Source organism: Canis lupus, chromosome 6, assembly GCF_003254725.2.
Source record: "Canis lupus dingo isolate Sandy chromosome 6, ASM325472v2, whole genome shotgun sequence".
NCBI classification, from domain to species: domain Eukaryota; kingdom Metazoa; phylum Chordata; class Mammalia; order Carnivora; family Canidae; genus Canis; species Canis lupus.
The window spans coordinates 14,149,122-14,170,529 of NC_064248.1; the positions used below are offsets into that span (position 1 = coordinate 14,149,122).

Below are 21,408 nucleotides of genomic sequence, written 5' to 3' on the forward strand. Positions count from 1 at the left end.
CTGTGAGGTCAGTTTGGGGAAGCAGACACATTTAGGCACAAAGGTCTAAGAAGTCTTCTCCTGGGCCCACTTCCTGACATTCACCTGTCCAGGACGGACCTCAGCACATCTCCACTTGTCACATTTCCCAACGTAGTAACTGCCTCCTCCGGGAAGCCACTCTTCCAGCCCTGAGTGTGGGTCCTTTAGGCCAGAGATACTGTGAACCCAGAGGGCCTCACACTGTCCTTTACACAGCAGTACAGTTTGTCCGGATAGAATTCTGTGGGAAACCCACAAGGACAACACTGTGCCAGAGGCTCTGGGGTAAAGCCAGGTCATGGGGCCCAGAACCCCAAGCTCTCAGCCACCCCACTCCCTGTGATAACATGAGTTCTTAAGGGGAGTCCCCGAGGGAATTCTCTATAGCACCTTTCAGAATTATCCTCAATTAACGAATCAAAGAAGATGGCACTTTGTTTTACTGCAAAAGGTTTCTTTGAGCTCTTCACTGCAGCTAACTGGAAGAATAGGTGTGGGCATCACAGGTTTTGTGGGGAGTCTGCTGGGGATCCAGGGGAGCATTGCCTTTCCTGAATGTTGCCTGCCAACTGTATTGTCCCCGTGGCACCCTTGGGCATTTCAGATTGACCAACTAAAGCATCGGTTGAATAAGATGGAGGAGGAGTGCAAGCTGGAGAGGAACCAGTCTCTAAAACTAAAGAATGACATTGAGAACCGGCCCAAGAGGGAGCAAGTTCTGGAACTGGAGCGGGAGAATGAGATGCTGAAGACCAAAATCCAGGAGCTACAGTCCATCATCCAGGTGAGGGCCAGGGCAGGGCAGTAGATGGAAGGGGCAGTGAGGGTCTGGGGGCAGACCCTGCCCCGGCCTGTGTCCCACTTGCTGACTGTGTGGCCCACGGCAATTCACGTCATTCCTGCCCCCTCTGTAAAGTAGGGTCACCACTGCACCTCCTCGTCAGAGACATGACATGTGAGCTAACACTTGCGATGCCACAGAATCACTGCCCCAGGCTCTGTGAGACAGGGACAGCCGGGAGACCTGTTTGTCCTTAAAGATCCCAAGAAATTCACCTCTCAGCTCCGCGTGATTTGTTAAAACGACAAGTGCCTCCCTGTATTTCCCATCACAGACTCATTTTCGGGTATGAAGGAGGAAGTAGCTGAGAAATAACAGCCCCGAACACATCTACGGGGAAAGAAAAAAGGCTTCCCTCCCCTTCCTCCAGAACAATTCCCCCAGGATTGGCTGCCTGGCATTTGAGGTGCGGATTTGGAGCAGAGAATGAATCCCAGGTTAATCGAAGCAGATTAATTGATATTTCAGGGGATGCATCTGGACGGCAGATCAGCCCTCTCTTTGTTGTCACCTACGAAGTGTTTGCAGGAGCAGCAACTGCTTCTCTTGGCTCTGATAAGAGCTGGGGCAGAACAATAGGCGTCGGGATGTTCCTGAGCAGAAGTGGGTTTTATGCTTCTTTCCAGGTGATAAAATTCTTAAATAATAAGCTGCTTAAGGACCCCGAGAGGCAGCGACTCTTTCTCTGCTTCCCTAGCACAAAACCTTCTGCTCTCACAGAGCATTTGTCACTGGCTCTGTTGTCCCCTGCCTTCTGGGGCCACCTGGCTCCCTGCCTCACCACACCCCCAGCATGGTCAACCCTTCCCGTCCACCCACCCAGGCCGGGAAGCGCAGCCTGCCCGACTCGGACAAAGCCATCCTGGACATCCTGGAGCATGACCGCAAGGAGGCTCTGGAGGATCGGCAGGAGCTGGTCAACAAGATCTACAACCTGCAGGAGGAGGTCCGCCAGGCAGAGGAGCTGCGGGACAAGGTGGGAGCCCCCCGATGGAGGAGCAGCATTCCGCCAACCAGTGCCCTCGGGTTTCTGTGCATTAGCAAGATCTCCCCGGCCCCCACCCTCTTCAGGGGACTAGGTTTCAGCATGGCACAGATGCCCCATGCGTGCCGGCAGGAGCACCTGGCAGTGCATTATTGTGCCACCCTAGCATCCGCTTCCCCTCCTAACTGCAGGCCACATGAGGAGACACAGTGTCTGCCCTGACCCGCTCCCCATCCCCCCTTGCACACAGTAGGTGTAAAGCAAATCTCAGCCAATTGACTGACCTACAACTGTGGCCCTGCTCTTCAGAGAGCTGATTCTCAGAAGGACATGCAAAGGAAGGAAGGGACAGGCCCACAGGGAGGCTGGGCTGGAAAGCTGCTGGCCCCGATCCATCTCTCCCCATTGCTTACAGTACCTGGAGGAGAAGGAGGACCTGGAGCTAAAGTGCTCAACGCTGGGCAAGGACTGTGAGATGTACAAGCACCGCATGAACACCGTCATGCTACAGCTAGAGGAGGTGGAGCGCGAGCGGGACCAGGTACGGGCAGGCATCTGAAGGTCGTGGGGGCCTGAACCGGGCCCCGCTGGCTCCTACGGACAGAGCATCATCCTTCGATACCTCTCTAGGGTCACAGCTACGTGCAGGCTGGGTCACTCATCAGAGGTGTGGCTGCAGGCTAGCTCTACCCCGTGGACGCCTCACAGCCCTCTTCTGTAAGATAGAAGTGATAAGACAGCATCACCTGCTAGGGGCAAGGGGCAGGCTCCAAGAGATTCCACCCAGGACTCTCAGTATAGGGCCCAGCCCCTGGCAAAGGCAGGACACACGGCAGCGGTGGTATGTACTCTCAGGAAAGGTAGCGATTTTTTTTTTTTAAGATTTTTATTTATTTTCTCATGAGAGACACAGAGAGAGAGGCAGAGGCAGAGGGAGAAGCAGGCTGCATGCAGGGAGCCCATTGCAGGACTCAATCCCAGGACTCAGGGATCACGCCCTGAGACAAAGGCAGACACTCAACCACTGAGCCACCCAGGTGCCCTGCAGGTAGCGATTTAAATGCCCAGGAGTAGGGGTCAAGAAAAGAGCAGGAGCCAATGTGGCCAAACCTGGGCATCCAGACAGAGACCACATCCTGGGTCTGATTTGGTTGGGTCGGGGTGAAAAAGCAAAGTGGCCTCATCCTTCCCTCCCTGGCAGGCCTTCCATTCCCGGGATGAAGCACAGACCCAATACTCACAGTGCTTAATCGAGAAAGACAAGTACAGGAAGCAGATCCGAGAGCTGGAGGAGAAGAACGATGAGATGAGGATTGAGATGGTCCGGCGGGAAGCCTGCATCGTCAACCTAGAGAGCAAGCTCCGGCGTCTCTCCAAAGACAGCAGTGGCCTGGACCAGGTGGGCCCGGGGTGAGGATGGGGGGCAGCGGGGCCGAGCGAGGCCCCCACACCTGCAGCTGGGTACCTCCCCACACTGCTGAGGTGTCCCCATGCCTGTGTGGCAGCCCTGCCCTAACACACCCAGAACAACCCATATCCTTGACCCTCCTGCTCGTCCATAAATTTTGCACGATGAATTTTGAATTTGGAAAATGCAAGATAAAACCCCATCCTGGCCACTTGCTAGCCAACTTTAGACAAGTCACTTCACCAGGTAGCCTCAGCTCCTTCTTAGTTGACCATGGCCACCTGTTAACGTCCCACCCTGCTGACCAGCGGCTGCCACCACCATGTGGATGGTTACTGGTATCTGATGCCCACTGAAGCCCTAGCACCTATGAGGACGCTGTTCTTTACGGACTGCACGATACTTAATACATGTCACTGTATAAGCCCCAAGGGCTCATGAGTGGATGCTGACATCAGAGCAGATGAGGTTACCGTCAGCGTAGCTGTGCATTTGAGTGCTGTCACACATGGGTATATGCTCAGTGCCTTCTGTGCATGAGCTCCTGCCCACAGAACTGTCCCACCAGGAAGGTAGGATTACTGTCCTCAATTATTACCAAGGAACCCTGACCCTAGCAGCTGAGGGCATGGCTGGTCAAGGCCTACAGAGGTCAGGCCCTCAGAGACTCAAATTTACCGCTGGAGATTAATCCAGGAATGTGACATTTCAGCACAGTGTTGTGCGTGACAAGCTGGGTTGGGCCATGGGGTCCCCGGGGGCCTGGGCCTTGGCTCTGGCAGGGTTTTAGGAAAGACTTCCCTGCAGAGAGGCTCAGGACTGTGTGGGAACCTCTGCTTGCAGTGCTGTCCCTGGCTCTGCTCGGCCCCTGTAAAGGAAACTGGAAGCTTCTGCATTATGCTGTCAACCCTTTGAACATTTATTGTTTGCAATTATGCAGAAGCTCCAAGAAGGCCGAGCCCTAGCAGGAGGCCAGGCTTTGGGTAGACCCTCGGGGAGCATTTGCTCCAAGGAGAGATGAAAGCTGTGAGGGCATCTGTCCTGGGTAAGGGAAGACGGGGCCAAGTTCTGGGCCCAGGACAGCCTGAGCAAGGTCCTGTGGGCGTGACACACAGCATGCTGGCGGCAGGCCACAGTGGATGGTTCTGCTGTCAATGGAGTAGGAGGCAGGGCGGGGCAGGTGATGCACCCCAAGGGGTGACAGCAGGTAGCAGAGTCGGCTTGTGGGCTAAGGCCGTTCGTTGTTCTTCTGGGACCTTGGTGCATTTTGTGCAGGGAAGTAAGGCTTTGGGTTTGGAGGCAGCAGCACAAAGGTTGTGTGATTTGGGGGGCAGCTTGCCCTGAGGCCACTGGTAGAGAGCACCAGGACGGTAGGCTCACATGTGAGGACAGAGATGGTCACACTATCATTCAGCGACAGGTTCTGCTTTTGGAGCTCAGGCCCAGAACTACATCTGGGATTGTGAAGGCAGCATGTCCGACCCCGGGGCCCAAGAACCCCCCAGGGGCCATCACCCTGCTGCTGTGAGCATGACAAAGAGGGAGGAGACAGGGACAGGGAGGTTGGTGACGAAGAGCAGGTGGTGCTAGAAGCATGAACTGGGCATCCAGCGGGAGGTGGTGCTACAACCATGTACCTGGGCTTCAGGGCTGGCGAGGGACACGGGGGTCAAGAAGAAGAGTGGGTGTCCTGAGTTTGCAGCTGGAGGCCCCCAGGAAGGCTGGCCCGCCCCCCGTAGCTGCTGGCCACGCTGCCTCACGGGTGCCTGCCTCTCTCCCAGAGTCTGCCCAGGAACCTGCCGGTGGCCATCATCTCCCAGAACTTTGGGGACGCCAGCCCCAGGACCAACGGGCAGGAAGCTGACGACTCATCTACCTCAGAGGAGTCGCCGGAAGACAGCAGATACTTCCTGCCCTACCACCCGCCCAAGCGCAGGATGAACCTGAAGGGCATCCAGGTGCGGAGGGCGGCCGTGGGCGGCTGGCGGGCGCGGGCCCGATGGGACTCCGACAGCTCCGGCCCCATCTGGGGAGAACCCCCCAGCCCCAGCTTTTCCCTCGTTTGCGTTAACAAATTCTGCCCCCATCGCTCATAAGCGGAGCAGAAGTTAGAGAGAGAGAATGAAGTAAGCGTTATTTCGAAATCCGTTCATTTATTTAGCAAATAGGTATTGAGTGTCTCTCCTGTGTTTATTGACGCTGATGGCTTGTGAGAGGCCCGCTGGGGAGCCGGACTTACAGCAGCAATCCTGTCCGCTCCGCTCAGCGTCCGGGGCTGTCCAGGGCTCAGTCTCCACGAGGAATGAATGCACGAGATAATCTCACATGAGAGGGGCCGGGCAGCTCAGGGAGGGTCCCCACCCCACCCTGGCAAGGGCCGCCTCATGCCAGGGAAGGGTGGCCAGGGCGGCTGCCCGAAAGCCTCATGCTTTCCAGAAAATACCCCTGCGTCTGCATTGTGTATGCAGTTCTGCTGGGCCTCATGCCCACACGTGGTCCTTCCTCCATGAACTGTGTTTCCGGCCTTGTCTGATTTGTCCCCTCTGTCCTTGGTCCTCTCTTCCCTCTCACAGCTACAGAGAGCCAAATCCCCCATCAGCCTGAAGCGAACCTCAGATTTCCAAGGTTGGTGCACTCCCAGACCCTCTCCTGTCTTTCCGTCTGCCTCTCCCCATCCTTTATTTCCAATGGGGCAGTCAATCCTGTGCAGTCAACCTGGGACAGGCCTGGGGGCCCCAGGTGGAAGGGTGTCCGATAGAAATTAACAGTCATTGTCACAGGACAGGGCAGGAGCTGCAACGTAGAAAGGTCCCAGCTGTGCTACACACACACACACACACACACACACTGAGATCAGCCCTGAGCCCCTGATACCTCAGCTGGACTCAGTGCTTCTGCTCTGGCTTAGCAGAAGGCTGGCCTGACCTTCCTTCCAGGCTTTTGGCCAGGCAGTCTGGGTCCATCTGTGAGCCCCTGGTTCTCCAAGACACAGCATCTTCAGAATCCTTGTCACTCATCCTCACTGTGACTCTTGGGTGACAGTTGGCTAGGGATGGTTTGCCTGGGTAAATCAAGCACCTACTGTGTATCACGTGCCAATAGGTCCATGTGGATGCCCAGAGCCTCTCCTGAGACAGGGCCATCAGTGAAGAGGTAGCAAGTAGCTCTGGACACCCAAGAAAGAGCAGAGGGAAGAGGGCTGGAGAAAGATCCATCAGGAAGGGACACAGTCTCTGGAAGGGCACTCAGGATAGAATGGGGTGCGGGGGCAGGTTTGAGGAGCATGGCATGCTGCTATTCTAGAGGTAGGAGCAGGGAGTGCCAGGAATGAGGCTGCAGAAGGTCACAGGGAAGGAGCTACACGCTGACAGTGTGCATCCCTCCTGGGTCCACAATGGGGCAGGGGAAGGAGGAGTCCTTGGACCTGCTGGAGGCCAGAGGAAAAGCATCTGGGGACAATGGAGCCCAGGGTTGGGGGTCCACCCATCCCTCTTATTGCCAGATCAAGTATCTATAGCACCTTCTTTATCAGAAGGGACGTGTAAAGGCCCTGCGGCCTATGGGAAGTAGAGAAGTGTTTGCCCCAAGAAGAGGGAAAGGAGGCAGCAGGGTAATGGAGCTTCTGGACTCTCCCCAAGCCTTTGCCATTGTCTAGCATGAGATGCCCACAGATTATGATGTGTGCGTGTGTCTGACGGTCCATGCACAAGGCACAGGGGGCCGGGTGGGAAAGCTGGCTCTCCTGTGCAGCAAGGCAAGAGCTGAGAGAAGTGTGTGCAGAACCCCAGGTGGCCCCTGAAGGAGCAGGAGGGTCACCAGGAGCTTTACTGAGGAGGCCACAGACTCTGCCACGATTGGCCCAGTCTCCAGTCGGCCTGTTTCATAGAAAGGGTGGGATCCGTATTGAGGATGGGGTTGCTCGCAGGGACGTTTCTACTCTACGAGAGACACATGCTCCCAGTTCCTGTTGTTCCACAGAGTGTCGGGAAGCCCGGGGGCGGGGGGAGGGGGGGCGCCTGAGTCCTCGGAGACGAAGGACATGGCCTAGCCTCTGCAGAGGCTGCCCCGGGCCCGGCCATGGCAGGATGCACCCATGTACAAGACCGGGCTCCCTTCTGGGAGCCTACAGCTGGGGAACCCAGAGGAGGGAGGAGGCTGTCCCCACGCTCCCCCCAGGAGGACAGGCCACCCAGACAGGACAGCACCCAGGTGCTCGGTGCCCACAGGAGCTCTTCATCCCCTCTTCCCTGCCTTTCCCTTTGCCTCCTGCCTCCATGAGGACAGGGCGAGGCCACGAAGAAGAAGGCATAGACGCCAGCCCCAGTTCCTCCAGATCCCTGCCCATCACCAACTCGTTCTCCAAGATGGTAAGCCAGGGCCCCAGCGTGTCCCCTTCAGGCTCCGACCTGTGCCCGCCCCCACGCTCGCTCACCGTCCTCCGCCCAGCAGGCTGGGCCCCCTGCTTTGCTCTCTGCGCAGGGCCTGCGAGCGTCACTCCGGGGCTGCAGCCCAGACCCTCCTTATGTTTATTTAAAGATGTTTCCACCAGCTCACGATGTATTTACACCTTCTCGCCGCCTCCTTTCCTAATTTAACACTTGGTGGGAGGAACGGATGGGCCTCTGAGGAGCGGAAGCGAACTGCACAGGCGGCGGCTGAAAATTCTGCTGCAACTTGGGGGCCCTGGGCACCTCGGGCAGCCCGGCTGGCGCTGCTGGGGCTGCTGGAGCCCGAGACCACGGACCCCGGCCCCAACCCCCCACCTCCGCCTCCCCACCCCCGCGGGGTCCCAGCCCCTGCATCTAGTGTCACTCCCCGCAGCCAGGCAGCAGAAGGCATGGGATTAGAAATTCTAACCCCAGAGGCGAAGCCCTGGGAAGCTTGTCAGCTCAGCTTCCAAAATCAGGCCCTGGGGGACACAGAGGTTTGATAAGGAATGGCTCCTGTCTGGTCGCAGCTCTGGGGGGCGAAATCTGAGGCTTTTATTTAAAGCAGCTCTTGCCAAGAGCTGGCAGGCCTCCTCTCAAAGGGTCGTCCTCCAGCAGCCATACCGCCTGGTCAGCATCTGTTGCTGCCACCACCACCAGGCCCACAGGTCCTCTTGTTGTGCAGAGTAGGTGCCCATGGCTGGCGCAGCCCAGGGGCCACGGAGCTCAGCCTGTGCAGGGCACAAGGCACTGCCCTGCCCCCCCACTGCCCCAGCCTTGGCAGACTCCCGCCTGCATCCTCCCCGCCCCCTCCCGAGGTGAGCAGATGTGCGAGCAGATGTGAGCCAGGCTCAGCGGCTGCGGCCGCCCCAGGCTGAGCTCAAGCCTTCTCTGGCCAAGGTCGCTGCTGAGAACCAGCTCAAGCAAGTCAGGGGTGGGGATGCATCCGTGTTCAGTTTAGTCCTTGCGTATATATTTATGTCCACGGAGGCACGGGGTTGGGGGTAAACACCCGGCTCCCCATCACACATCTGTGTGTGTTTTGAAGCAGCCCCACCGGAGCCGCTCTAGCATCATGTCCATCACTGCCGAGCCCCCAGGAAATGACTCCATCCTCAGGCGCTATAAAGAAGACGCGCCTCACCGCAGGTGGGTGACAGGGGAGGGAGCAGGGTGCCTGCGGGTGCCTTTCCACATCCACTCACTCAGTCCGTGAGCCAACCTTGAAAGGTAGGCAGGATGCTGTCACTTTAGAGATGAGGCTGAGGCTCAGAGAAGGCAGGTGGCCTTCCCAGGGTCACCCAGCTAGCTACCAGCTGACTAAGCCTATGTCCATTTGCCCCGAGCTGCCCAGAAATCAGGTTCCCCAGTGCCCAGGCCCCAGGGGGTGGCTTTTTTGCCAAAAAGTGGTAGACCCCAGAAATCGCCTCCCAATTCCTGCGTCCTGTCCCACTTCCTCGCCTCTTGGAAACCATCAGTGTCCCCAGCTGGGAAAACCACAGTGGAGCGTGGTCTTCCCCAGACATTCAGATGCTTCCTGTCAGCTGGACATTTGGTGTCTCACACTCAAAGTCAGAGATCACTGGGTGGTTTCCAGAACAGCTGGCAGCATGGAGTGGCCTGCAGGATGGGATCTGCATCTCTGGTTCTGCCAACAGCCCGGTCTGGGCCTCATTGCTCTATGGCAAGAACCACATGTGAGGAGCACACTGCCACCTCACCCCCATCCCGTCCTGGGTGAAGGGCCCAGGCGGGGCTGTTGGGGACTCTGTGACCTGCCCTTCACAAGCCTCCTCACTCCGGCTCCCTGGGACACCCTGTCCTCCAGCAGAACATCCAGCCTTATCCAGCCCTCCTGCCCATGCTGCCCTCTCAAAACCAAGGCCTCTTGGAGAGCTGGAACTTCCCAGAATCTTCCCCCACCTTCAACCAACCACCACATGGCCTGGAGAGCTCCCACACACACATGTACTCCCCACCCCCCCATCACCCCGTCCTTCCCTTGTGTCTTACAGCACAGTCGAGGAAGACAACGACAGCGGTGGGTTTGATGTCTTGGACTTTGATGGTAGGTGCCTGGCAGATCTGAGACATACCGGTGTGGGGGCCACCTGCCTTCCAGCGGGGTCAGGGCCATGCCCACCATGGCCCTGACCCTCTAGCTCAAGACAGAGCCCTGTGCCGCCTAGGTCCTCAGGAAACATATGTGGCGTGGATTTGGGGAAGGTAGTGCTTGCTGTCTGTACTCGAGAGCAAGGCCTCATCCCTGGGGAGCTGCCGGGTGGAGGCTCGAGAGTGGGGGTACAGCCTGAGGAGCCTGGATCCTCTGGAGGCAGCAGGGGCCGTGTAGCTGCTGAGCACAGAATCGGGTAGGTCTAGATTTTTAAGAGAGAGTTTAATCAACAACAACTGTTTGCAGAAAGGCTGTTGGGACCCTCCTTTTGCAAATGCAGGCATGGAGCCACAGAGAGCTCAAGGAACAGTGGGATGGGGTGGGTGTAAGGCAGGGAGACAGCCTAAGAATCTTTGTATGAAGCTGTCAACCAACCTGAAAATAACGAGTAGTAGGAGCAGGGAGGGGGATAGGAAATGAGGTGAGCGAGCCCTGGGGAGACCCAAGGGTATGTAGCAATCCTAAAACAGCCCCACGGGCTGTTTGAACTGATGTGATTGTCAGGATATTCCCTGGGCATTGAACATCTGTACAGAGAGCCAGGAATGGGGGCTCAGTCTCCTGGGAGCCACGGACTCTTCCAATGGGGGGGGGGGGTGTAGATTTGGTTTAGCCCAGCAGACACTGAGCCCCCACGCCTCACCTTGCCTGGGGCACAGGACACGAAAACTCATGTCCCTGAGTCCTTGACTTGGCCAACACCCAGGTAGTATAGCTGTGAACCAGTGAATGTACCATCCAGAGCACTCGACTGTGTGCAGAAGACGAAGGGGCAGGAAGGGTTCAGAGGCCTCCTGGAGATGCCTCCGTGCCTTGGGTGGCCCCTGTTCCTCCCGAGCTAGAAGCACGGGGCTGGCCCAGACTCCCCGGGTGTGGCCTGCCAGCCCTCTCATTCCCGGGGTTCCCTCAACTCTGCCTCCACCCTCAGCAGCTCAGGCTGCCAGCAGATAAAATGAAGGATTAGCAGCTCTCCCTAATTGGGGACCATCAGAAGCTATCAAGTGTTAAAGAGAGGTTAGCACCTAATAGAGGCTGGGTAATGAGAAGAATTGAAGGAGTTTTGGAAAGGGGAGAGCTCAAAAGAGAATTCTGGGCAGCCATCCAAGGCATTCTGCAGCGTCAGGACAAATTCCCTTTGCAGAGAAGCCTTTGTTATCAGCCCAGAGCCGGGTCTGCACATCCTCCATCCCTGCACCTGGGCCGTGTGGAGTGGGTGTCTTTGCACCAAGTCCTCGGAGTCCTTCCCGCTGAGTTGGGAAGAGGGGGCTCCTATACTCAGTCCAGACTCTGCTCTTTGGGTCCTGCCCCAGTCCACATCCCCAAAAGTGGCAGATGGTAAGACCTCAGGTGGTCCCAAGATGAAAACATGGACCCCAATTCAGAAGCAGAACCGGTGCCTGCTGGTACAGACTCCTTTCCCAGGTATAGAAACAGGAGGCTTGAAAAGCAGATAGCTGGTGAGACTTCCCTTAAGAAGGGACTCCGAGGCAAGGGGATGGCTCTGCAGAAGAAGATTCAGTGTAAAGCATCTTCTAGAAGCTTCCTGGCCCAGGCCCAGCAGGAGAACCTCCTGGGAGGGCGGTGGGGAGGGGCAGGGATTGGTCCTCATGTGCACTGGCTCCTTTGCAGATGACAGTCATGAGCGCTCCTCCTTTGGACCCCCATCTGTCCACTCCTCCTCCTCCTCCCACCAGTCCGAGGGCTTGGATGCCTATGACCTGGAGCAAGTCAACCTCATGTTTAGGAAGTTCTCTCTAGAAAGGTACTATGGTCGTGGGAAAGGGGAGCCAGAGTTGGGAGAAGGGATGGTGGGGTAAAGGCCACTCACCCCCTAGAACTCCCAAAAAGGGACCATCCACCTCCCCTATGTTCTAGAATCAGGAACCACGGTGTCCCAGAACCAGAAACCACTGCCCGCCCCCAATCAGGTCCAGAGAGGATGGGGGTTGCCCAGGACCACACAGTGTGGTAGAGGCAAGGGGGTGGCACTGGATGTCCGACTGGCCCTAGCGCCCCCCATGAGATGGGGGAAGCCCTGTGGTCTGTGCCCAGAGCGGCCCACCTGGTGTGTGAGGAGGAACAGAGCAGCCAGTGTGCCCTTGTTGGCCCAGCCCACGGGGGTGGTCAGCCAGGGTGCAAGCACAGTGTGGCCACGGCCACTGGTTGGAGGACAGCATCTTGTGTGCTTTCCCGGCAGGAGCAGGTTGCAAGCTCTCACCTCAGGTGGCTGCTCTTGCAGCTCCCAGGGATGGGATCTCCATGGCATGGCCAGGTAACAGGTGTCCTAATCACAGCCACCTAACCACTGTTTCCTTCCCTGACCCAGACCCTTCCGGCCATCTGTCACATCTGTGGGGCACGTGCGGGGGCCCGGGCCCTCGATGCAGTACACCACACTGAACGGCGACAGCCTCATCTCACAGCTCACCCTGCTCGGGGGCAACGCACGAGGGAGTTTCGTCCACTCGGTCAAGCCGGGCTCCCTGGCCGAGAAGGCTGGCCTCCATGAGGGCCACCAGCTGCTACTGGTGAGGGGCCGGGGGCTGGAGGAGGTGGTGGCACAGCCAGGGTGCCCGGGGTCTTCCCCTACTTCCTCTGCACATGTCCTGGCACAGGGCACACCCCCACCCCCACCCGGAGGAGGGAGCTGGAGGGAGGCAGGGAGCAACCCCCTGGCCCTAAGTCTCTCTCCTTCCATCTGAAGGCCCTCACTCATGTGTCTAGAGCCTGTGCATGCACATGCACACACATGTACACACACCAGTGCACGGGGAGGCAAATGAGTTTAAATGGGAAGCTTCCTTTGCTCTCAGCGACATTGAGCTAGTTACTGTTTGGGGAGAAAGGCTTTGGTTTCCCTGTGGGGTGGCCTCACCCCTGCAGCTCTGCCCGCCCATGGAGCTGCAAGAGCAGTGTGTCTTTGATATCTAGCTGGAAGGCTGCATCAAAGGCGAGAGACAAAAAGTCCCCTTGGATACGTGCACAAAGGAGGAGGTGCACTGGACCATCCAGAGGTGCAGCGGCTCCGTCACACTGTACTACAAAGTCAACCAGGAAGGTAAAGCCACCAGACTCAAACATGCGCTCGGCCACGGCCAGCAGGACACCAGATGTGGGTGGGACCAGGGACAAGCATCCTCTGCTGGCTCACCTTTTCAGTGGGAGGAACAAGCCAGGCCCATCCCCGTCAGGAGGGACTGGCAGGACAACAGGCAGGGAAGGGCAGATGAATGTGAGCACAGGTGAGCACACACCTGCCCTGGCACACCTCGGTGTAGATGGCATGCCTGGCCACGTGCGGCCGGCCCCTTCCCTGCCTGGCCTGGCTCACCCCTCCCCCTGCCAGCTTGAAGCTTACTTCCTGGTCCTGACTCAGGCAGGGACTCGGGGCTGGCCGCTCCCGCACCAGCAGGTCTGCTGAGCCAAAGCTTGGACCAGGCCTTTTGCTCCATGGCTGGGCTCCAGAACAATCCCCGGAAGGCCTCACTCCCTTCCCATCTGGCCCCTTCTCTTTCTCAGCCGCAGCTCCCAGGCAGTGAGCAGCAGGCTCTGTCTTCCATTTCCCAAAGTCTAAGGCCCCATTCTCACCTCTGGGTTTTTTTCCTGCATGATTATCTCTGCAGCTGGATCTTATTTTTAACCACTAGGGCTCATGAATGTTTCAACAGAGCATAAATAGCCACTTTCTCTCTAGCCGCTCCCCACTGCCGCCTGCTAGCCTGCCCTCCTTCCTGGCAGTGCCCTGTCATTTGGTGTGGAAGACGATCGTCATGCTCTGTCCCTACACACAAGGCCCAGCCTTCTCCTCCTCCTCCTCCACTTCGTCCTCATTGCAGGCAGGCTCCTCCCATCTTCCCAGCCTGGCTTTCCAGCTCAGCAGACAGTCTCTGGGCAGCACCATGCCCACTGGCCACTGGCCAGCAGCGTCCCCAGAGTTGTAGCCCTGTGATCTGGATTCCAGTTCAGGAAAGGTCCTATCCAGCAGGTCCCATCTGTGGGCCTTTCTCTGAGGGGCAGAGAGCTTGGATAGTGATGGGCGTTAACCCTGAGCAGGAGAGTGGGAAGGACCCAACCAGGAGTCCGACACTTCTCCAGGAACACTAATCACACAATCCTGCTGATTCCAGCCTGCCTGGTGGGTGTGGCGTGGACATGCTGGGTCCAGCTCTAGGACAGTTGTAGCTTCCACTGTCTTATGCAGCTCTGTGCATGTGGGGCCGATTTGGGGATTTATGTTATGGATTTATGCTACAGACATTCAGTTTGCTGGATTTATTGTATTTGTGGTTTATGCCCAACTTCCTTCCAAAGGGATTTGTAAAAACTCACGCTATAAAGGACAATGGTATTAAATAAGGTTGAAACAGCACGTGCCGTGGTCCTACCACTTTGGAAAACCTCTGGGCACTGTCTACAGAGCTACATGTCTAGCTAATCAGGGACCTAGTGATTCCACTTCTGTGAGTAGAGTCCAAAAAATGAGCATGCATGTCCATGCACCAAAGACACTTATGAGGAAGTTCACAGCAGAGCGAGCCATTGCAGCCAGAGCCTGGAAAGAGCACAGGTGTGCACACAGGAGGAGCAGTAAATGAGTGCCCGTGGCACACTCGCAGTGATGAAAGGGGACACATATGCCATGTGGCAGCGTTGCGGCGAGTGTCACAGATGTAACATGACCAGCAGAAGCCAGACATGGAAGGACACGTCCATTTCCATGCCATGTGGCACATGCTGTGGTGCCAGCATGAGGAATCACAGGGGGGAACAGTATTGACCCAGGAGGCATGAGGGAGGCTCCAAGCGCACTTGCCAGGTGCATGCATTTGTAAGAACGATGCATGTGTATGAGTCGTGCAACAATGAAAGGGAAGAAAACCCCCCAGTGGTGAGCTAGGCGTAGAGATCGTAGCCGAGGTCCTAGACTTGAGGCAACTTGGTGCAAAACTTAGCTCTGAGCTCCTGGGCAGCCAAGGCAAAGAGGAAAACCCACACATGACACAGCTACTGGCTTGTTGGGAGTGTCCCCATGGGCCCCAAGAGGAACATGCCACACAGGCGTGTCTCTGGGGGGTGGCAAGGAGGGAATTTTCGCCTGGAGGTTCTTGGCAGCAGGAGGCCCTCCACTGATGGACGTCCCGAGCTTCCTTTACCCTCTCTCCTTGCACAGGGTACCGGAAGCTGCTGAAGGACATGGAGGAGGGCCTGATCACATCAGGGGACTCCTTCTACATCCGGCTCAACCTGAACATCTCCAGCCAGCTGGACGCCTGCTCCCTGTCTCTAAAGTGCGATGACATCGTGCACGTCCGTGACACCATGTACCAGGATAGGCACGAGTGGCTGTGTGCACGGGTCGACCCTTTCACAGACCATGACCTGGATGTGGGCACCATACCCAGCTACAGCCGGTGAGGCCAGAGCCGGCAGCAGGCCGGGGAACTGTGGGGGGGCCGCTGCCCCGTAGAGGGGCTCATAGGGCAGCCTTCGCCTGCTGACCAGCGAGCCGCCCATTCCCTCCTCCTCCTGAAGCCTCCCCTGCCTGCCCGGGGATATAGCTCCCTTGGGTCCTGTTGCATCACTAGTGCCGAGGAAACCCTCTTTCGGGCATCACCAGAGCATCCTGGGCTCTTGATTTTAAGCTCTGTGCTAGCCCTTGCCTTGCCGTAGGCCCCCTCCCTGACATCTTATGTGACAGCATAGCAGTAGCGCATCCGGCTTCCCCGGGTTAGGCAGGCAGGCAGGCGTCTGTAAAGCGCCTGGTGTCCAGCTGCCGCCCAGGCCAGCCCCGTGAGGTCAGCCTCAGCAGCCCCCATCTACCAGGGCCCAGAGGGGTGACTTTGCCGCAGTCTGCACTGGCTGCGGGACTCAAGCTGAGCTGCCAGGCGCCATGTCCTCCCTGGGGTGCTCCCAGCACCCCAGAGTGCTCCGTGCACTGGGGCAGGCCCGGCCCTAAGGCTCTGCCCTCCCGTCCCGTCCCCCCAGAGCCCAGCAACTCCTCCTGGTCAAGCTGCAGCGCCTCATGCACAGAGGTAACCGAGAAGAGGCGGACACAACCCACCACACCCTGAGGGCGCTCCGGGTAGGTCACCCAGCGGCCTGCCGGCTCCATCGCACCCCCCAGGGCAGGTCTGGGGAGGGGTCCCATGGGAGCCACTAATCTCAAGGGTGATGGATTGCGGGACTTGGTTCCTCGGGAACGGAGGAGCCTGCCCCTCGGGGACCTCCCCTCTCTGCACCTCTGGTCTCTGCTAGAACAAATCTCGGGGCTCCTCTTACCCCCCATGCTTGCTCCCCGTCTGGAACGCTTTGATTCCACAGAGGGGGCTGGAGGACGCGGGAGCGCCTGCCCCGCCCAGCGCGCCTGACCTACTGCTAACTGGTTTCAGAACACCCTGCAGCCTGAGGAGCCGCTTTCCTCCAGCGACCCCCGGGTCAGTCCGCGCCTCTCGCGAGCAAGTTTCCTTTTCGGGCAGCTCCTTCAGGTAAAGCGCTCGGAGCGCCTGCCCACTGCGATCACCGTGGGCTGTGGCTCCGCCCGCTCGCTGCCAAGAAGAGAGGACTTGGCCAAAATAACTGCTTTGTGTCCGTACATCACGTCTAGCTTTTCACGGTGCTTCACAATTCCCATCCCATTTTACCCTCACCGCCACTGGTCGGTAGACAGTCTCTGCACCTGTTGGAAGCTACATCGCTCTCAGAAAAAGATTTGAGGAATTTATGGCTGAAAGAACTGAAACAACTTAGCTATTCAAGTATTAGTAGAAAGATCAGAAACTGTGTATCAGGAGAAGAAAACAAACACAGTAGGTGTCCGGGTCAGTTGCATCCCTCCAATGGAGCATGAAATTTATCTCTGAGCATCCTGGCAGCCAAGGAAAAAAGGGAAATGCTATAGATTCTTTAAACCTTCCCTGACCACAGAAACATTTTAGTTCTTTAGGACCAGAAAAAATTTTCCCTTATATTTAATTCTAAAATGGATTTTTCTTTTTGCATGAATCATTTTACAAGGACATTGAATAGCATAGTAGGTGATAGCTTCAGAAGGGATTTCACAGAAATGCAGAAGCATTCTGTGTGGCCCTTTCTTCTGTTACCTGCTGACAAGAGCTAAGGGAGTAATGTTAAGGTGTGGTCCTGCAAGGACGTTCCTGTGTTGGTACTGTGCTAATCAGGCCCCAGGGAAGCTTGTGTGTCACTCCGCCCCTCCCAGAGAACATAGGAAACCCAGAGAAATGGCTAATGATGTGACCCTGAAACTAGGTAGATACAGACAGGTGCCAGAAAGAAACTCAGAGTTAGGAGGAATCCTAATGAGTCTGAGCTGTTCCTACTGCCCACGTCACTGGCCACATGTCATGCAAGAGTCAGAAGCCTTGGGCATCTCTGGATGGCTCACTCTGGGGGCCACTTAACCACAGAGCCAGACTATGATCTCAGCTCCTGGATTTTCTTTCCTGCAGGAGGGTGTAGAGGAAAGATCAGAATAGCCCAGGGAGTAGGTGGGAATTTGGATTCTGTGTCCATCACTGGGGCATCCCTCTCCACCCTCTAGGGCTCGGCTCTGAATTGTCCAAGGGAGCAGGGACCCGCCCCCCACCCCCCCAGAGCATACTGAGGCAGGGGGTTCTGTGGGTAGACTGTGAGCCGTCCTGCCAGTGGGGGCTCCCTGCCAGGGACCTTCCACCCGTGCCCCCCCCCCCCAGGAATGCAGATGGGATTACCAGAGGGACTTGTTGAGGGCCTATCCGGACCAGGCCGCCCCATGCACCCCACCCACAGCCCACCCCTCAACAGGCTTCAAGCATGGTTAGGGAGGAGAGTCGCCATTTGTTTGCTTGCTTACCTACTAATGATTCCCCAAACAGCCAGAGGACCCTCTCGGCCTGCTAGGTGCCTCCTGTGTTTGCAGGGGGCCAGGGGAGGGGACTGAGTCGGCCCCCCAGGGGCAGAGCTGGGGTCTAAGCAGAGGTCTGTCTGTGTCTGGGTTGAGAGGCAGCTCTGTGTGGTTAGAAGCAAAGGCTCTTGCTCTGTCCTCTAGTTCGTCAGCAGGTCTGAGAACAAATATAAGAGGATGAACAGCAACGAGCGAGTCCGTATAGTCTCGGGGAGCCCGCTGGGGAGCCTGGCCCGGTCGTCACTGGACACCACCAAGCTCTTGACCGAGAAGCAGGAAGGTATGGTGCTGATGGCCTGGCCCCTCCCCACCTCCTCCTGGCTGGGAGGCTGCAGGGGTGCTGTGCAGGTCACATGGGTCCCCACTGGAGCAGCTGGAACACCCACTCCCTCCAAAGAGGGGTCCCGGCCTGGGAGGAGCTGCCAGGGGACCTGCCTGGCCTCGGCTGGGAGACACAGCCTTGCGGGGTGGCGTCCCGCCAGGCTCACCCCTAACGAACACTCGCTGCAGTTGGTTTGAGCCCAGATGCCCGTGTTAATTGGAGCTGTTTGCTGTGAAGTGTTCACTTATTGATTTTTCTCCCCACAGCGTGCTTCTTGCCATTTATCAAGCCCGCCAGGGGTCACTGGGTGTATAGTCCCCTGCTGGTGGCGAGCCAGCCCTCCCGGCTGTCCTCATGGGGCCAGGCTGGCCCGGGCACCAGTGGTCAGAGGTGCTGGGCTCCTCTCCAGACTGGCCCTTCGACAGCCGGGTCAGGGGGCTGCTGGTCCCTGGGGGAGGCAGTTCCTGGAGCTGCCTGGGGCTGGCTCTGCTCTGCTCCCCACACACCAGCCTTGAAAAGGCAGCAAGGAGTCCACATTACTCCCTGCCTCTGGCCCTGGTGGCTTCCCAGAGCTTCCAAAGTAAGCCCCAGGCCCCTACTGCCACCCCATCAGCTCCTGCCACCCCCTCTCTCACCCCCTGCCCGCCCACCCCTCTGCCCACACTGCCCAGCTCCAGCTCTCCGCACCTGGCTCCGTGTCTAAATACCAGCCCCAGGCCCTGACTGTCCTCAGAAAACCCATCCTTGTCCATCCCGCTCCAGCCCCCTCCTTGAGAGCTCAGCCCTACTGCCCAGAGTGAGCAGTGGGGCTTGCTACATGCTGCTTACCTGCCACCTGCCGCCACCACCTCCCTGGCCCCAGCTCCCAGAACAGGGCCCGGCCCATGGGTTACTGCGTGAATATTCCTGGGTGGCCAAAGGGTGTCCTGGTTCCTGCAGGCTCCTTGGGACCAGCCAGGCTCCCAGGACATCCGTGCCCTACACCCTGACGGGCAGGCCGGGGTCTCACAGCCAGCCCTTTCCTGTCCTCTTGCAGAGCTGGACCCAGAGAGTGAGCTCAGCAAGAACCTCAGCCTGATCCCCTACAGCCTGGTACGTGCCTTCTACTGCGAGCGCCGCCGGCCGGTCCTCTTCACACCCACCATGCTGGCCAAGGCTCTGGTCCAGAAGCTGCTCAACTCTGGGGGTGCAATGGAGTTCACCATGTGTAAGCCAGGTGAGTGTGCCCCGCCGGCCAGGAGCCCATGCCTGCTCTCCTTCTCCTCCTCCATCAGATCAGGTGGCCGGGCAGGAGAGCAGGAAGGGCCACACTCCCTCATGGCCTGGTGTGCATGGGGAGGGAGAGTCTCAGTCCCTGTTGCCATGCCAGCCCTCGCTGAGTTCACTGTGGCTCCAGAGCAGGGAACGCTGGCCTTCCCTTTGCCTTTCACACCGAAGGTTCAAGACGAAGGGAACAGTCAGTTAGGAGACATGACCTGGGGTCCCCACTCTGGGCCCTTAGGTCAGAGCCAAGCCATCCATCACTGGGGCTTCCATGCCCTTGATGTGGTTAGGGGGAACCATGATCGTACACCCTACACACAGGAGGCTGAGTCCCAGTCTCAGCTGCAAACTAGAATCATCCTCAGCATCATCTGTATTGAAATAGTGGACGTGCAGGGCCGCCCATACCAACCAAATGTCAGGTGTCCAGAGGAGGGTAGTTTTGTTGTTGTTATAGTAAAATATACATAACATAAAATTCACCACTTTAACCACTTCTAAGCATCCAGTTCATGGGTATCAAGCACATTCATCTCCAGAACTTTTTTGTCTTCCCAACTGAAACTCTATTCCCGTGAAACACTCATCCCTCACCCCAGCCCCTGGCTCTCACCACCTAATGTCCGCCCCTGTAAATTGGGCCCCCCTGGGGACCTCACGGGGGCGGGGGGTGCAGGCTACGGTGTCTATCCCTTTGCCTCTGGCTTCTATCACTCAACAAAGTGTCCTCAAGGTCCATCCCCGTGGTAGCAGGTGTCAGCACTTCCTTCCTTGTTAAGGCCAAGTGGATATTCCACGGCGTGGGTGTGCCACACGGTGTTTATCCATCATCTGTCTGTGGACACGTTGGGTGCTTCCACCTCTGGGCTGTTGTGAATAATGCTGCCATGAACATGGGTGAGCAAGGATCTCTTCAAGTGCCCACTTACAGTTCTTTTGGGGATAGACCTAGCAGCGGGATTGCTGGCTCACGCGGTGATTCTAGAAGTTGTGTTTTGTTTTTATTTTAAACTGCCACCATCATCTGCAACAAGGCTGTACCATTCCACATTCCCACAAGCACACACAGGGGCCCAGTTTGTCCCCACTCTCACCAACACCTGTCATTTGCCCTAATGGTAGTTATCCTAGTGGACATGAGGTGGAGGTGTCAGAGTTTTAAGTTTGCCCTCTAAGGTACCATTCACATTCAGCAACCCACTCCCATTTTGGGTGTGGGGTTGAATGCGTTCAGGCAGGTGTCTACACCCCGTGACCCCAGCCATAACCAGGAGACAGAACATTGTGCCCCCTTGGGCTCCCCTCCGTCCGCCTGCCCCAGGCACTGTTGAACAGCTTCCCAAAACACATCAGTTTGCATTTTCTAGACTTTTCTACAAATGGAGCCATGTAGCTTGAAATCACGTATACCTGGCTCCCTTCACCCCACATAATGTTTCTGAGATTCATCTGTGTGATTGCTCCTGCTGCTGCTAACATCCCTGTGAGCAGGGGGGCCATATCCTTTGGGAGTCCTTTATGCAGAGCTCCCCCGGAGGTTCTTGTGAGGGGCCAGGCTGGGAACCCATAGTATGGAGCTTTCCAAATAGCCCCTGGCCAGGATGCACATTTTGTATGCGTTCACTCCTGTGTTTATCAGTAAGCTCTAACATCAGGGTGGGATGACACCTGAGCAGGAGCAGACTCACCTGCTGAGTCCTGAGAGATGGCTCCCCACACAGCCTTCTGCTGCGTGTTGGCACCGACGCACCTGAGGTCTCCCGGAATGCCCGGCTCCGTGGGTAGTGAGAGGCCGCACCCCCTGTGTCACTCCTCTGCAGCCCCTGGCCTCTAGGAGGCCCTCAGCAAATAGTATGGTCGGTGGGAAAGATCATGTACTTTGAGACAAGTGGCTTCCAGCTCTGGTTCTACCCCTGCCCACTCCCTAGCTGTTTATTTGGGGTAAGTTATCAACCTGTTTCCTTGCCTATAAAACCAGGATAATGGTGGCCCCTTCTTGTACAAGTCTGAAGCTCACAGATGGGCAGAGGCCACCCTGGGACCAAGTGTACCATGGGTTCCAGGTTCT

At 57.3% G+C, this 21,408-nt stretch overlaps 1 protein-coding gene across 5 annotated transcripts in view; it reads left to right on the forward strand.

The window, feature by feature from the left end:
* The window catches only part of CARD11 (caspase recruitment domain family member 11), a 113,133-nt gene that overhangs the window by 85,619 nt on the left and 6,106 nt on the right, over positions 1–21,408 (forward strand). For 4 of the 5 annotated variants that reach the window (XM_025416128.3, XM_025416127.3, XM_035718098.2 and 1 more), the window contains exons 6-22: positions 626–805; positions 1,686–1,838; positions 2,263–2,388; positions 3,049–3,246; positions 5,037–5,213; positions 5,829–5,880; positions 7,540–7,622; positions 8,731–8,831; positions 9,698–9,750; positions 11,485–11,617; positions 12,182–12,383; positions 12,787–12,913; positions 15,026–15,266; positions 15,841–15,937; positions 16,245–16,340; positions 17,900–18,035; positions 19,114–19,293. In XM_025416128.3, the coding sequence (XP_025271913.1) occupies positions 626–805; positions 1,686–1,838; positions 2,263–2,388; positions 3,049–3,246; positions 5,037–5,213; positions 5,829–5,880; positions 7,540–7,622; positions 8,731–8,831; positions 9,698–9,750; positions 11,485–11,617; positions 12,182–12,383; positions 12,787–12,913; positions 15,026–15,266; positions 15,841–15,937; positions 16,245–16,340; positions 17,900–18,035; positions 19,114–19,293 (2,335 nt within the window). The remainder of the gene's footprint in view (positions 1–625; positions 806–1,685; positions 1,839–2,262; positions 2,389–3,048; positions 3,247–5,036; positions 5,214–5,828; positions 5,881–7,539; positions 7,623–8,730; positions 8,832–9,697; positions 9,751–11,484; positions 11,618–12,181; positions 12,384–12,786; positions 12,914–15,025; positions 15,267–15,840; positions 15,938–16,244; positions 16,341–17,899; positions 18,036–19,113; positions 19,294–21,408) is intronic. The other variant, XM_035718099.2, reaches the window with a different exon arrangement.